Source organism: Meriones unguiculatus, chromosome 12, assembly GCF_030254825.1.
Source record: "Meriones unguiculatus strain TT.TT164.6M chromosome 12, Bangor_MerUng_6.1, whole genome shotgun sequence".
Taxonomy (NCBI): domain Eukaryota; kingdom Metazoa; phylum Chordata; class Mammalia; order Rodentia; family Muridae; genus Meriones; species Meriones unguiculatus.
The window spans coordinates 98,860,436-98,877,248 of NC_083360.1; the positions used below are offsets into that span (position 1 = coordinate 98,860,436).

General features: G+C 41.7%; 1 protein-coding gene across 2 annotated transcripts in view; it reads left to right on the top strand.

The window, feature by feature from the left end:
• Ugp2 (UDP-glucose pyrophosphorylase 2) overlaps nucleotides 1–16,813 on the top strand; it is a 50,118-nt gene that overhangs the window by 16,285 nt on the left and 17,020 nt on the right. For both annotated transcript variants that reach the window (XM_021654331.2, XM_021654330.2), the window contains exons 2-3: nucleotides 12–139; nucleotides 942–1,049. In XM_021654331.2, coding sequence (XP_021510006.1) covers nucleotides 26–139; nucleotides 942–1,049 — 222 coding nt within the window. In that variant the 5' untranslated portion in view covers nucleotides 12–25. The remainder of the gene's footprint in view (nucleotides 1–11; nucleotides 140–941; nucleotides 1,050–16,813) is intronic.

Below are 16,813 nucleotides of genomic sequence, written 5' to 3' on the forward strand. Positions count from 1 at the left end.
TTTTATTTAAGATCTTAGCAAAGCTATGTCTCAAGATGGTGCTTCTCAGTTCCAAGAAGTCATTCTCCAAGAACTAGAATTATCTGTGAAGAAAGAGTTAGAGAAAATACTCAGCACTGCAACATCCCATGAGTCTGAGGTAAGGACTTTCTTTGTGTTTCTTTGGTTGTGTGTTGGCATGGTAACTGCTGTCAGAGGTGGTTCTCCAGTCTGAGATAAGTGGGGACACACTGTCACAAAGCTAGCATCGTTGGGCAGCCAAGGATCTCTTAACGTTCGCGCATAGTAAGACTACTGTCTTTCCTTTTTTTTTTTCCCTCCATATTGGGGTGCTTTCTGAAGTCACCAAAAGAACATAGTGAGAATTATACTTTATTTTGTGTCTTGATATCGCTGGTTACTGTGTTTAGTAGGAGTTAGTTTACCAGCCATGTGCTCTGTGCCTTTTGCCTTTGCCAGTTCCATCAGAACTGTGCTGCTGTGACAGCTACCACAGGAGTTTTCCACAGTTGAGAAGCTCTACGTTTCTTTTAGCACATTGTCCTTTATTTCCAGTTTGGTTTCTACGTGCTGTTTTGAGGTTGGTCATGTTTCACTCCTTTTTCTTTCGTGGCAGTTTATTTGCACGCAGAAGTATTGAAAGGCATTGGCATGAAATAGAGAACATGCTGCATTGAGAGGAACCGAGCACTGTTCAGGCTCCGTGTAATCGACTGCCAGGCGATAGGGACAGTTTGGCTGTATGTTAAAGGACGGCATTAAATAGCGTTCCATTATCAGCTTCTCTACTTCAGTTTCAAACAGGCCTTAAAAACTGACCCTACGCTGTATTCTCATAGTGTAAGAATTTCAGTTAAAGGTATTTTCAAAGTACAGTTTATATCTAGTTTTACTACATATTAAACATTCCGCTGTTTATAACAACTGCTTCTGTTTCATAGCACACTAAAAAAGATCTTGATGGATTTCGGAAGCTATTTCATAGATTTTTGCAAGAAAAAGGACCCTCTGTAGACTGGGGTAAAATCCAGAGACCTCCAGAAGATTCGGTAAGTTTTAAGTAAAATGCAAGAAAATTTAAGGTAATTTGGGATGTCAGTTTAACTTTTTTGGTGGTGTGTGAGGACTTAACAGAACCATCCAAGCAAACACACTGCTTTCGGCCTGTAGTTCTTCATGCTGGATGGAGGGCAGCCTCAGCTGTCTCTCTCTCAGACCATTTAGTGCCCTGCAGAGGACTCTCCAACCCTCATCTCCCTGCAGTACTGTCCCATTTCTAATAGGTCATTAGTTGAAAATCTGCTTTAGTGCAAAACATACCATAAGAGTTTCCTGTTGTTCTTCCTTCCAACTGTTAGATTTCTTACTGCCTGAAAGCATTTAAACTTAAGCTTTAAATTTAAATTTAAGCTTTGAAAGCTCTCTCAGTGCTTTTAGGCCATCTCTAACTCTGCCTTGTGCCAACCAGCCTAGCCTTCCTTTCGTTTTCCTCCCCCGCTTCTAGATTTCTACATAGAGTCTTTGCTTTAAGTGGTGTGGGGTCTTCACCTGTCGATCCTGTGTGTTCTAGGAGGCACAGTCCCCAGGCCTGCACCTGCCATTGGCCGCTAAAAGAAAGCCCCACTGAGGAGGGTAGAGGGTATTATGAAATGTTTAAATCTGAGCTTGATTACTTTGTTTTCTGTAAAATGAGAACAGTACCCGCTGTTTTGTGTACTTTGCGGGAATTTGTGAAGCTTTGTTAAAATGATATATGTAAACAGATTATCTTACCTTGAAGCGTTGTGTATAGTTGATGTTTTTGCCATTTGTGGTGTTCATGTCTTACGTATCTATAATCTTATTCAACAGGGTTTTTTTAATTATTTTATTCACTTATGTCCTTGTTGTAGCTCATCGCTCCTCCCCTCCCAGCCCCCTCCTTCCCTCTCGCTCAGAAAAGGGGAGCTCTTTTTCCCATCCAGCCCAGCTTGTCAGGTTTCATCAGGACTGAGCATGTCCTTTTCCCCAGTGGCCTGGCATGGCAGTCCTACCAGGGGGAAGTGATCAGAAAGCAAGCAACTGAGTCCATGTGCGATGCAGTCCTCACTTCCCTTACTAGAGGACCCTCATAAGGCCGGAGGTGGCCACCTGCTATATCTGTGTAGGGGCCTAGGTCCAGTTCCTGCATGGTCCTTGGTTGATGCTTCAGTCTCAGCAAGCCCCTCTGGGCCCTGATTCTGTGTAAACTAACTCAAGTCTGGTTCCAGTGTACTAAAGTTTGCAGGATTCAGGCCGCTCACCCCAGCTGGCTGTAACAGTTTAAACTAACAGAGTCAGCTTTTTTTTTTTTTTTAATTTAAAATTTTTTTAATATATTAATTACAGTTTATCCATTTTGTACTCTAGCTGTAGCCCCCTCCTTTCCTTCCCCATTCCACCCTCCCTCCCTTATCTCCTCCTATGCCCCTCTCCAAGTCCACTGATAGGGGAGGTCCTCCTCCCCTTCCACCTGACCCTAGCCTATCAGGTCTCATCAGGACTGGGTGCATTAACAGAGTCAACTTTAGACTTTTTTTCTAATAAGAAAGTCATAAATAATTTCTTGCTTAGGAATACTTCCATTTCTACATGTAGAAAAGTTCTTAGTTTTTTAAAAATTTATATATTACATGTTTGTTAAAAAAGAAAGAACAAAACAATCTCTTATTAGTCATCTGGAGCATGTTCTCTTATTTGTAATACTGAAGTTAAAATGTCTTTTTGCTGAGTTGGTGAGGTGTCTGAGCAGGAAAAGGAACAGTTCTTGCCTTTAAGGTCTAAAGATCTGAATTCAGGTCCTAGAACCCATGGTGGAAGGAGAGAGTGAACCCTGAAAGTTGTGCTCTGACCTCCGCGTGTGTGATGGTTCATGTGCATGTGCAAGAGCACACACACACAGTCACACACAAATACACAATAATACATTTAAAAATAAATTCTTCTTCTCTAATGTCAGTTATAGTGAGGGGGTCCCTAATTTTGGTCTTTGTTTTACTTGTCCCTGGCACGTTAATTATAACTTATGTCTTTGTAGTTAAGTAGCAGAATTAACATGAAAATGAGAGAATTATCTTGGATAGGTGTGCTCATTTAAAAAGAACTAAACATAGACGCGTTCCCTTTTTAAAATACTTAGATTTTTTGCCTTGGAATTATTCCCAACCAAATACCCCCAGTTGATTGTGGGTGGTGGCTCCAGCAGCAGACCCGGGCGCCTTGCTGCTTTCTGGACACTACTTACGGAGCCTGGTGTCAGCAAGGGCGAGGCACTTAGCTCTTTTGTGCAGCAGCCCATGCACAGATCCTGCATGTGGGTCCCAGTGCTCTGCTGGGGCTCAGAACATCCCTTGGCAGGTTAATGTTGAAGGATGGACCATATCTCGAAGCTCACTGGGGCAGCGCCCCTTCACGGTGTTTCTCACCTGAGGACTAAAGGTCTTGCCGGAGGTTTACTAAGTGACAGGATTAGCTGATAGTGTACAGTTTATCCATTGTGGTCTCAGCTGCTGTGCACAGTGAGCCCGAGGGTCACGTCATCCTGAGTCTAAGGTAAACTTGGGCAACTTACTGAGAACTCAGCTTTGCCATCTCCCTGTGCCAAAAAGTAGAAAACATTGACTTACGCTAATTTTGTTTTACCTTTATCAAAAAGATTCTAATAAAGCAGGTTTAAAGAGAAGCCCAACGATGCAGTTAGTGGCCGACTGAGTTCTAAAGATGTGGTTTTCTAATTTCTTTACTCTTTACATCCTAGATGGACCTTGCGTCTGTAATTTTCATTGTATTTTAAGGCTCAAGAATCTGCTTTGCTGGTGGAAAGTTTTTGTGTACTTTGAAAGGTCATTTGGGTGGGGGTGCTTGAAGGACTAGAGAATGGAGGGAGGAGTGAACCAGCTCTGTCTCGGAACTTTTCCAGCTCAGCTCTACCGGCCTCTTCCTCAACAGCATTCTGATAACTTCTTTCGGGAGGCCGTGCCCTTGTAGTGATCTGTAATTGTTGGTGAAGATGCATAGGTAATATAAAAAAAAGAACAGATAGAAAGGAAAATAAGAGATTCCTTGTGTGTCTTTTGTCTTCATGTCTATAAAAGTGTAAGTTTCCTCTTAAAAATATTCTTCAAAAGAGGCCCTGGTCTTGATATGTACTTGGTATTCCATCTGCTGTGAGGTCAAGGATTTTAAATTGCAGAAGCAAAAATTATTTGCAAAAATTACTACTTCTTTGTGTCATGTGTAGTTAGCAACTTTTGCATGTAGTTCATGGATTAATATTCTTTCACCTGCTTCTTGTACCCAGCCTCTCCTGCTGCTCCTTCTCAATAAATTCTACTTGGGTTTTAGAGACGATAAGAGACAGTTTTCCTTTCAAAATATAATTTCTACATAGTGAACATACCTTTTCTTTTTCTAAGTACAGATATTTATCTTTCTGGCCAAATAGAAGTAATAATGGCAAAACCGTAACTTAAAGTGACATTGCTTTAAATGTCAATCTAGCTTTAAAGTTGTATACGTTAAAAACAACAACAACAAAAAACCTAAAAACCATTGTCACCCAAAGGCTCTTCGGAAGTTTTTCATAGTGTGTGCCTGTTTATGTGTGTATGCGTGAGTGCAGGTGTGCACATGCCATGACGTTTGTATGGAGGTAAAAGACAGCTCTCTCCTGCCACCTTGTGGGATCGAGAGGTCAAACTCAGGTTGTTGGGCCTGTGTGCAAGCACCCCTACCCTGCTGAGCAGGCTTGCAGCTGTTTTTGTACATAGTTTGGAATATTGCCATAGTTTGTAACTAAAGTTGAAAGACAGAAGCATGTACCTCTTGTCTGTAGCTCCTGTTTTGCTGCAATTGAATAGTTAAAGTGGAGGCAAGATAGGTCACTGTAACACTTAAAATATTCGATGGCTGAGAAACGTCTAATCAAAGCTGATTGGTTGAAGCACGTTTAGACTGTTGAGCTGTTCAGCCAGGGAAGTTTATAGTCTTTTTTTTTTTTGTGGCGCACGTGGAATTTTTATATAAAATATATGCTTCTTGTCCTTTTGAAGAGCCGTCTGGGAAAGCATTAAAAACAGTCTCTAGCCAGGCACTGAAAGAAAAAAAATCTTAAAAGGCTTAGATAACGATTATCTATAGATCCCAAGTAACATGCTAATGTAACTTGCCCATTATATGCAGAACAAATAATAAACCTGAATTTTATTAAGTGGCACAATGATTTCTATAGGCTGTCTATCAGTAAGTCGTGTAAGTCATAACCTTCCACTATTGTTACGTCTCTAATTTCTTGCAAATAATTTTAGCAAGGCAGTGGTGGCACATACCTTTAATCCCAGCACGTGGGAGGCAGAAGCAGGGGGATCTCTGTGAGTTCAAGGCCAGCCTAGTGTACAGAGTGAGTCCAGGACACCCCCCCCCCAAACAAACAAACAAAAAACAATATTTTTTTAAAAAGAAGTTACAGTTCATTTTGAATAATAATGACATGTATACGTTTTTATAATACTTTGTTGATACATAATTCCAGTAAGTGCTAAGGAGGAAAGAAGGATAAGCAATTGATAAGGAAGTGAGGAATTAATTCTGTGAGCTATCACTTTGGCAGGCAACATCATTATAACCTGCCTGTCACCTATCAGCTGACCTGTGTAGGTCTGGTCTGCTGGACCTGGCGATCTGAGGACCTGAAAGAATGGGATGGACAACAGTCTAATGCTGTAGACACAGTGAAATAAAGCGGGGATCTAAGGAAGGTTCTATAGTGTAGAAAAACATGATCAGAAAGATAGGTACAGAAATGCCAGTAAGCATACCTTAAATAGTAACAGAGCAACCCTTTCCCAGAAATTTCTCTGGACAGACCAGTTTAAACACAATTGCTCGGTACGTACTGTAAATTGTATCTGGGAAGGCGTGAAAGCACGGCAGAAGGCCATATCTAGATTCAGGGTACACTGGCCAGGTTGGGTTCTATAGCTATGTTCTGACATAACAAGAATAAACATCTCGTAAAATTGAGTATAAGTGTTTGTCACAGGAGGCACAAAGTCACGCCCCAGAACAGTTGGGGAACAAGATGCTCTTGAGGTGAAAGGCCCTCTGCCTTTTTCCTGGAGCCTCTCACAGCTGCCCAGGCGCCGCTACCATGTGTCAGTCTTTCGGCTATGTTCTGACACCTGGCCTGCTTCAGGCGTCACATTTCTTACGGAATTTATGTGAAGGTTTCTAGAAAGCAACTAAAGAGTGGACAGATAGTAGTGATGGGCAAATAAAAGCATACTCAGTTGACACGGACCATGTTTTGAAACTTTGCTCTGTTAGTTTATCTGCCATGGGAGTTAAGCATTCATGTAAGCTGGTGGGCAGGAGAGGAGAGTGTCATCCATACACTGAGTGACCGGTGCCTCAGGGATTTCAGTCAGCGTCAGCTCAAGTGCTTTATGTCTTAGCTGCAATCATTCCTGTTGGGCTTGTTTTAAGCTTTTTTTCCCTTGGAGGGGCCACTGATCTGCTTATATTGAGTTATTCCTGGTGTGGAAGAAAATAAATGAAACAAAAGTAAGCAAGACAAGGGCAGGTGTGGCTGCTCACCTCACTTCATATAAAGCTCTCCCAATGGAAGTGGAGAGTCCCTCGTGATTGACTCAGACATGTGCATGTAGGGTAGAATGTCCCTTGGCACCGGGTGGGTGGGGGTTGGGATGAACTCCACAGCCTCTCTGGCTTCTCAGAAGTCACTGCCACGTGTTCAGGGCTCAATCTGATGGGAACTCAGTGTCTGATGCAACACCTGAGTTCCAGAGAATGGCTGGTGGAGCAAAGCCACTGCCCCAAGGGTAGGTATGCAACATTAGCCTTGATCTTCACCTTCTACCTTGTTAAGATGGGTCTTTACTGTTTTTACTGCCTATCCCAAACTAGCTGGGTGCAGACTTCTGGGCCATCCAGTTTCTGTTTCGCACCTCCAAAGCTGTGTGCCAGCCGCTCACCTGTGTCTCTCAGATAAGTAGTTTATATCCTACAACTGAAAAAGAAAAAGAGCTCTGTACTTCTGCCCCTTGTCCTTTCTGCCCTGCGTCCAAAAGTATGGCTTAAAAGTTAGTCTGATGATGTTCTTTGGTGCTGGGACATAGGGCAGGTGTGTCTGTTTCTCCACGTCAGAAGAAGCCAGAAACTGAGTTTCTTTGATCCTCCATTGTCACTCCTGTTCACTGGCTGAGAGCCCTTCTCTTGGTGGTGTGCACAGAGAGATGTCACAAACTGTCGTTTTCGTTTAAGAAAGACAGGATTGAGGAACCATTAAATTTAAACATCATTCATCCCTGTGTATTTTTATGTAGTTGGATTAGATTTGGCGACTTGGTCAAGCATTGTAAGGTTAGTCAGCATTTTAGCTGTTTAGTTTTTTAAATGTTAGATTTATTATGGTACAACTTAAATGTCCTCTATTTCCCCGTTTTAGTGTACATTTTAGGAGTTTTGGCAAATAAATAGTTATTTACCACCACAATCAATACACAGAATTTTTCTATCACCGTCAACATTGCCTTTGTGTCCCTTAAAAATGAGCTTCTTTGCAGGCCTCTGGTTCTGACGTTATAAGCTTTCTTGCAAAAACACTTTCGTTTTCTTTCCTCAGCCTGCTCCTCAGGAAGAGGTCTGCCTAGCCTCCACCCTCCCTTTATGTTACTTGGCCTTGCTCTTAGCTAAGTAGTTCTCAAACTGTGGGTTGCGACCCCTTTCACAGGGGTCATCTAAAACATTAAAAAACACAGATATTTACATTATGATTCATAGCACTAGCAAAATTACAGTTTGAAGTAGCAACAACAACAACAAAAATTTATGGTTGGGGTCACACAACATGAGGAACTGTCTTAAAGGGTCGCAGCCTGAGGAGCGCTGAGAACCGCTGACTTAGCTACTGTTCTTAGACACATACTTGCCCTTTAGTCTTCGACAACGCTCTTTCTGCAGCCTCTGTCTGTTTCCTTTTTCTCCACCTCCGTTTTTTGTTTGTTTTTTTCAGGCCCGCTTCCACAGTGTGAATTAAGTACTTAGACTAACAACGTGCCTTACTTTCTTTAGTTAGCTGCTACTTGATAAGTCTCAGTTTAAAGCTAATACACAGTGTAAGCTGAATGATGTCTTAGGTGCCATTTATATTGTCAGAATTTATGTAGGATCATTTTAGTTACTGTAAATCCTTTTTCCAAAGGTAGGCCATTGGTGGAAGGTGGAAGAGGCAAGGTAAAGAGCTAGCAGATTCTGACTCAAGAAAGTTGTTATTTGGCTCTTCCACGTATTCTGTTAGTTTTCTCCCAGCTTCTTTAATCCACCTGACTTTGCCCTTTCAAATCCATACTTAAGTGGAATGTTCTTTGTAAACTCTCACGTGCCTGATGAGGATATAGGCCAGATGCCTCACCTGATTGACTTATTTCATGACTTGACTTCTTTCTGAGATCTATAAAAAGGCAATGAATAAACCTTTTTGTCATGTGTAAGTGTTTTGTATTGTGTTTTTTTTTTGACCATCTGTGTATGTTACTTTTACACTGTGTACTTAAAAACATCCAGAAGTTTTTTAATCCCCTAGAATTTCTATACAAATTTTGAGAGCTCAGTAAGGTATAGAGAATGGGTTCTCCTTCATGTTTATCTTTCCACCTTCTAGGACCATGCCATCTGTAAAGCGTTGCTTTTTATGTAATTTTGGTTTTGTCATCCTGGCTTTCTGCCAGTTTTTTTTTTTTAAATCACCATCTCTTTTCTAGTTTATCAGGTTTAAAGTACACAGGAATATTACAACTTTACATCTCTTTAGATGTAAAAGGATAGTACACAATCCCAAGATACAGGTTTGAGTTTCTAGATACAGAGTTGCACTTGATTATCTTTCTCATGGCAATATATATAATCCTGTGGCTTTCTAAGTTACCTGCATTTCGCCATTTTCTCTCATGTATTCTTTGACAGTTTCATTCATGTGTAAAATGCATTCTGGGTATTCACCCCTTTCAACACCCCGTCCATGCACCTGTCCCGCTTCCACATTCATGGCTTTTGGTTTTGGTTTCTGACCCATTTAGTTTAAGCAGGAGCATCTGTGTAACTATTGGATTGGATTATCCACTGGAGTCTGGTAGGCTCACCAGTAGGTACAGCTGAAGGCACTGACTGCTCCCGAGAATCTTTCAGTAGGAAACAGGTGAGCAGGGAAGGTGATGGTGCTCTCGCCCCCTCATTCATCCATGTCTGCCTTTTAACAAGCTCATTTGTGGACAGACTGAGTGCGGTCATTCCCAGCCGCTCCAAGCTTTGCTTAGACGGCTGGATATTGCTCAGTAGGTGTCATTTTGCAGCCCTTCTCTTGATCTTCCAGCTCTTCTTTGCGCCATCTCCTCTTCTGCAGTGTTTTCTGAGCTTCTGCCACAGTTCACTGGAAAGAAAAGATTCTTTGACTAAAACTTAAGAGTGGTAATTGTCTCCATACACTTAGAAGATGGTTCCATGTTACATCAATTTAGCTGAACAGTAGAATTAAGGCCTCTGACCTCCCAGGCTGTGGGTTTTTGAGCAGCTTTTCAGTGCCAGGTATGGATTCCCTGCTGTAGAGTGGGCTGCAAATACCATAGGAGAGTAGTTGTTTACCCTGTAATAGTCATGCTGCTTTTGCACAAATCAACATAATTTGGCCTGGCAGGTTAATATCATAGTTCACAGAGCTAACCAGATAAGATTGTTGGTGTGTTTTCTGTCTCAGCAGCGTGTGCCCAGCACCTTCAGCACAGTGAAAGCCAGCTGGTGGCTTAGTTCCAGCTCACGGATCAAGATGTATGGTGTCTTCAGCAATAGGGCAACCACGAAGAAATAGCAAGAGTTTGTACTGTTTTTTGTTTTTAATGGTCATCCTGACCATAAAGGAGGTGACCCACTCTCTTAGTGTTCTGTTGCTATGAAAAGACACTAGGACCATGGCAACTCTTTTAAAGGAAATTATGTAATTGGGCTTGGGTTTAGTTTAGAGGCTTACTCCGCTGTCGAGGAATTTTAATTCAGCAACATGGCTACTCTGGCAAGAGATCACATCCAAAGACCTAGGTCTGTGTGATCTGGCTAGATTACGGGTACACCCGTAGTTCGCACCTTTTATCAATGACGTATAGTTGAGGGACAGACAAAGTGATTGAGCCAGACTGAGTCAGAGATAGGATACGCAAAACTCTCATGAGGACAGACAGGAAAGAGACAGCAGAACAGTTCAGGAGTGCAGTGCAATTCGGTGCAGTTCAGCTCCTGGAGTCCAGAGACAGTTTTTCCGAGCAGAGCAATGCAGTGAGAAGCTGAGAGAAGCCAATTTGAATCAGTCAGCTTGAAGAGGAGTTTTGAGCCAGAACAGTTGAGTTAACCAGCCAGCCAGAGTTCAGAAAGAAATGGAAAGGGTGAGCTTACTTAGCAGTAAGTCTCAGAGGCTGAAACCATTCTAGGCCTAGGTTACCAGCCAGAGGCTGGAACTGAAGCCTTCAAGGTCCAGGCTTGCAGAAGATTAAATTGTATGGCAACTAGAAGCTTCCAGGCCTAGGCTTACGGATATTTAGATAGGAACATTCAGGGCTCAGCCTAAGCCATGCATTAGTAAAGCTTGGGTAAGGCTCATCTCTTCCCCTCATCTGAGGAAATGAAAACAGCATTTAGAGTTGTCATGGTGGAGAACATGGCTGCATGCAGGCAGACATGGTGCTGGAGAAGTAGCTCAGAATTGTATCCCTGCAGACAGCCGGAAAGGAGGGGGACTGGGCCTGCCTTGGGCTTTAAAAACCTCAAGGCTCACCCCTCCCTCCGAACCTCCCCCCATACACACTTCCTTCAGTAAGGCATATCTACTCCCGAAGGCCATACCCTCTAATCTCTCCCAAGTAGGGCCACTCTGATGACTAAGCGTTCAAATCTGTGAGCCTGTGGGACGATTCTTATTCAACCATCACACCCACCACTTGCATTAAGGTATATTTATTAACAGTTGTAATTTACAACAAGGTTTTAAAATTAAGCAAAGCTTAAAATTTAAGTACAAATACATGAATTGGCTTATATACTTTTTAAAAAAAATATCCTATTTTGAATGAAACTAAGGTGGTTTTGTGAAGCTTATTGTTTAGTTTTAGGAATGAGAGGAGTAGTAAAAGCTAAGGTTAGTAACATTTTGGCCTTAAGTTAGCACAGTTCACTTTTTTAGTTTAGCATCCTTGTTTGAAATATGTTTAGGAATATACACATTATCTCTGTTTATTTTGACTATCAATTGAAATTCCTTTATTGAAAAGCAAAATAGATCCCAGGCCAGCTAACTTCTCATGACCTCTTAGTTTCCTGTTTTTCAATCCTGCCTCAGAAAATATTCATTATGTTTTTTTTTTTTTGTTTGTTTGTTTGTTTTTTTTATAAAAGAGAAAATTGAAGTTCAGAATAATTTGCTTAGGAAAAAGAATCCAGATAGGATAGATATGTGTTCAGACTCCAAAGCCCTGGCTCATAGATATCCTTTAGAATATTAAGGGAGCCCTTATCTGTGAGCACAGTGTGGGATGCACTCTCTGAGCCTGTCAGCAAGTGCAGTAGTACCTGCAGCCTCAAAAGCTCCACCTCCGTGTGACAAACATCCCTCAGCTTCTCACCAGCACTGCCTTGGCGATCCTCAAGCAGATTTGACTCTCTGTTATCCCTGTATATGATAGCCTTAGAGGTAAGGAGGGTCGATTTCCTTAGTTTGTAAGCCAGAAATTAGGTCCAGACGTGCTTGAGCCTGTACTCTTAACCACTGTCATAAAACAAACAACATTGTCGTGTTTAAAGGAAGCTTGAAGATTCTTAAACATGTGGCCTTATGTTTATTTTTCTATCTGTCCTTGAGTAGAACCCTAGACTAGGCTCTTCATCTCTTGAAGCTAAAAACTGCTTTTAAATGGCTTCCAGAAATGTATTTAATTATTCGATAGTATTTATGTGGTGGACGTTTGTCAGGTGTCAAGGTACACTGACAGACCTGCATTCAAATGGATCTTCAAGGGTACGGCAGGCAGGCTGTGGTGGTTTGGAGGAGATGTTCCCATGTTCCCAGCAGATGAACACTTGATCCCCAGTTGGCGATGCTGTTTAGGGAGACTCGTAGGAAGGGTGGCCTGGCTGGAGGAACTTCATGACTGGGGTGGCTTCGAGGCTTAGAGCCCCCTGCTGTCCCCAGTACCTCGCTGCTTGCAGTTCCAGATAGTCTCTCTCAGTTCTTCCTGCTGCCGTGCCTGCCCGTTACCATGCTTCCCACCACCATGGTGGGGGACCCTGTCCCTGGAACTGTAAGCTCAGGGAAACTGTTCTCCAGGGTGCCTTGGCCATGGGGTTTTGTCACTGGTACACAAGCTGACTGACCAATATCCTGTCACTGTTGTCTTGGCCCAGGAGTGCCTTCCGCAGTCAACATCTTAGTTTACGTTTCTGTTTTTTTCTTTTCCTCTTGTTTATCTGTATGACATGAAACTATAACAGTCTCATTTATTCATTGCTTTTACTGTACATGTCTGTCAAACAACCACTGTTTTATTTTACTTGTTGGGAATGCAGACATAAAGTTAGCAACTCACACAAAGAGCATTCAGTTCTATAAATCTTCAGACTTGACGTGTAGTAGCATCCACAGAAAACGGGCGGAGTTAGTGCAAGTGACTTTAGTGGTGACAGGACTGTTCCTGCTTTTAAGTTCTGTTTAGCTTCTACGGCGCTAAGGGAATCAAGAAACTGGCAGTAGAACTTCTGTTTTTGTGTGAAAACAGGGAAGCCAGTTCAGAAGGCGTGTTAGCAACCGCTTCTTCCACCGGGAGAGATGTAGGAGTGCTCTTTCTCTTTGTACTCTTTATTACGCACAAGCCCTCTCACCAGAATGAGTGATACATACGCTCACTAAAACTTGGTGTTTGTTTTCAAACCTGCCTATATATCCTATCTGTGTTGTAATAAAGCGACAGGACTAGTGTTATAAGCCAGTGAAGTAGGCTTAAAATATTTTACTGCTATTACTAGAAAGCTAACTTGAATGTTTTGGAAAAGATGGATGAAGGTAAACTGCAAATAAAACTTGCTGATGCAGGTAGGGAGGGAGCAGGTAGTCATGGTAGATCCTATGCTTAGCATATGTGAGTCCTGGGTTCAGTCTTCAAAATCAGCCAGCCAGACAAGTATTAGTGACACAGCTGTGAAACACTGAGAAGATTTTGTAAATTCAGAGCATTTCTTCTCTTCCATACTGTATCGTAGGATGATATTTTAATAAACAAATATTTAATTGTAAAAAGCTCAATGTATCTAAAAATGTTATTATTTATTCCTAAACTTATTTATTTTTTCAATTAGCTACCTGCCCAGAATGTTTTGAATGTAGTTAAGAAAGCGGCTGGTAGTTGGGAAAAAATACTAGCCAAGTTGATGATAAAAGGTGATTTTAGAGCTGAGACTCAATATGTGAGTATTCTGAAAGGAGTCAGAGATGGTCATTATGAATTAGAGAACAAAGTATGCAAAAACCCAAAGGTATGAGAGAATAGAAAGTATTTAAAAATTAGTGTTTGTAGTACTTCTGGAGCATTAAAATGTAAATGAGGTAGGTACAATAGAGGTTGTGTCTGCTAACTCAGACGTGATCGTGAGCGATCATTTTGACAAAAACTAAGAAAATAACAGAAAACAACAAAGACAGGAGGTCCTGAGCCTTATAGCAGTCTAGGTAGACAAATAGGTGGTGGCTGTAGTCTCTCTCTTGATTTTTGATTGTGTGAGACAGGATCTCACTGTGTATCCCAGCCTCGCCTGGAATCTGAGACCCTCTGCTCCATCACCCCCAGTGCTGGCAGAAGAGGAGTGTGTCAGCACGTCTGGCCTTTGTGTGGTGTGAGTGCTGTGTTTGTGTGTTCGTGTTTGTGTGCGGGGCATGCGTCTGTGTAGGCCAGAGTTGATGTCAGCTGTCATTCTTAATTATTTTCCTTTCTTTTTTTGAGTCAGTGTCAGTTTCTCACGGAACTCAGAGCTCGTGGATTGGCCAGACTAGCTAGGAAGCCCGTTTCCCTGTCTCCACCTCCTCGGGACCGGGATAACATGCTGCAGTGCCACCCCTGGCTGTTGCTTGGGGTTGGAGATCCAAAGGCACATCTTCATTTTGCACAGGAAGCGTTCAACAGCTCAGCCATTTCCCTAACATCCCCGGCTTTTTATTCTTATAATCATCTTTTAGTTTAGTGACTGACCTAGTCAAGTTTCTATGTTTTTATGATGGTATTATGTAAATTTTTTAGTTTTTGAATCCCTAATTTCATGATAGTGAGCTGTAATGTTCCCAATCATATGTCAGCAGATATCTAAGAAACTGCATTATGCGCAGTATAAATCACTGAAATATTTTCCATTACTAAGACCATCTATCTTCATACACATACTGAATTGATTTTGTGCTCAGTACATTTAATACTTTTTTCTAGTTTGGCAGTAATGCCAGTAACATAAAAAACAGACTCCAAAAATATAAACCCTAGCTTTATTAATTCTTTCCTTGTAGCATTAGGTGGTTCATTTGCTTGCTTCAGGTCTCAGTTTTCTCACTCATATAAAAAAGATATAATGAAGTTTCTGTTCTATAGAATTTTACCTAGGATTATTAATAATGCATGTATGAGTGCTTTTTAATAGCAGGCATTCTGATAAAGGCCCAACCAACGTATGCTACTTTCTATATTTACTTATTTATTTATTTAGTATATCTGCATGGGTGTGTGCTACTGCATCTGTGGTGGTCAGGGTAACTTAAGGAGTGGGTCCAGAAACTGAGCTCAGGCTGCCAGGCTTGATGGCAGGCCTTGTACCGCTGAGACATCTCATGAGCCCCATGGTTGTTACTTTGTTACGTATTCAGCAGAACCGTGTGAAGGAACCACCAGGATGTCAGGGAGCATGTTGGGCACAGCAGTTAAGAGCATGTATTGCTCTTGCGGAGGATCCAGGTTTGGTTCCTCGCACACAGCCACCGTGAACTCCTTAACTCCAGGAAACACCCGACAGCTCTGCCCCCGTCACCTGCGCACAGCTGTACAGCATTCCACACATGAACACAGACACACATACCTCATCTAAACTAGAAAAGGCAAATCTGAAAAATTAAAAGTGATGTTTCTTTTAAAAATTCCCGTAAGTGTCCTACATATATCTTCTGCTTTTGTTTTTGGTTATAAATATTTTAAGTATATTTGTTAATAGTATACTGAATTTGTATGCATTTATAATTGATTATATTAATTTAAAAATATTTTTAGCAAACTTTGTATGAGGTAGATACACTAATTTACATCTATAGTTTCCATACATTTGCTATGACATTAATTTCTATGAGGTACATAAACTAATTTACGTCTCTGTAGTTCTCATATATTTGAGATGTCAATAGTTTGCCCACTTGTTGTGTTAGATAAACTCATCCCCCTAACAAATTTTCCTTATTGCAGACAGAGTTTAATTTCTTAACTTTTGGGATTACTGGAAACCAGAGACCCTTTTTCTGCCAAATCAGTAAAAATAAGCAAAACAATGCTTTTCGTTGTGAAAATGCATAGCTGCATTATTCTGCTTTATGGGCTTTATTAATGCATATTGTGGAGCCCTGAGAGAACTGTAATTGGCAGCTCAGTCAGTGGGTACAGGCCTCTCAGTCAGTGGGTACAGGCCTCTCAGTCAGTGGGTACAGGCCTCTCAGTCAGTGGGTACAGGCCTCTCAGTCAGTGGGTACAGGCCACTGTCTGCTAAGCTCGGGGTAGCCGTGAGGGCCGAGAGCTGCCCTGGACTGTCATCTGCATGTAACTGCCTCAGTCCACGTCAGGCCAAGTGGAAGCTCTCCCATTGAAAGTTAGTCTGATGAGAGTTAAGGTTTGGTTTTGGTTTGTTTTATTTGCACATTAATTATCACTGGGAAATGATATACTACAAGCTTATTTTTTATGTTCTGTAATGAAATTTTCAGTGTTGCCCTGTATTTTAAAGAGTTTTACTTTCGTGGGGGGGGGAGTGAACTTTTCTGAAATAGAGTATATTAATCTCTGATCCTCACAAGTACTTGATATGAGTTCATACCGCTAGAAACCACTGGTCTGAATATGGAGTGTCCAGGATGAAGAAAGGGTACGCGGGGTTCAAATGCAGAAGCACATTAACAAGATAACAGCGTGGTGTGTTAGAAAACCCAGAACTCACGTATCTTGATAACATATGTCATGGAGTAGAAGAAAGGCTGAGAGCCTTGCAAATCACGTCTTCTACTCAGGATTAGGTGTTTTTGTTTTGTTTTGTTTTGTTTTGTTTTGTTAATGTTGCAACCTAAAACAATGAATCCGGAGAGATCGTATGCCAGCTTGATGGTACTCAGGGACCTGAGTTTCTCAAACTAACTGCATTGTCATCTATAGCACAAGCCCTTATTGTCCCAAATGGACACAAGAATGAACTGTCGTTATGCTGCGATCCAGATGACAGGCAAGGAGGGAAGAGGATGGACAGTGCCCCCTGTGCTTGCATAAGACTCCTGCCAGCATTTCAATTTAATAGTTTTCATCTGAACTTTGGCACAAACAGCTACAAGGGACGCTGGGAATTATAGCTTTACTCTGGATGACAGAGTACCCAGTGGAAAGTTTGGATTTTAAAGGGAAAAGGAAAAGAATGATACTGAACTTGACAGCTAGTGATCTTCCATGCCGTACCAGTG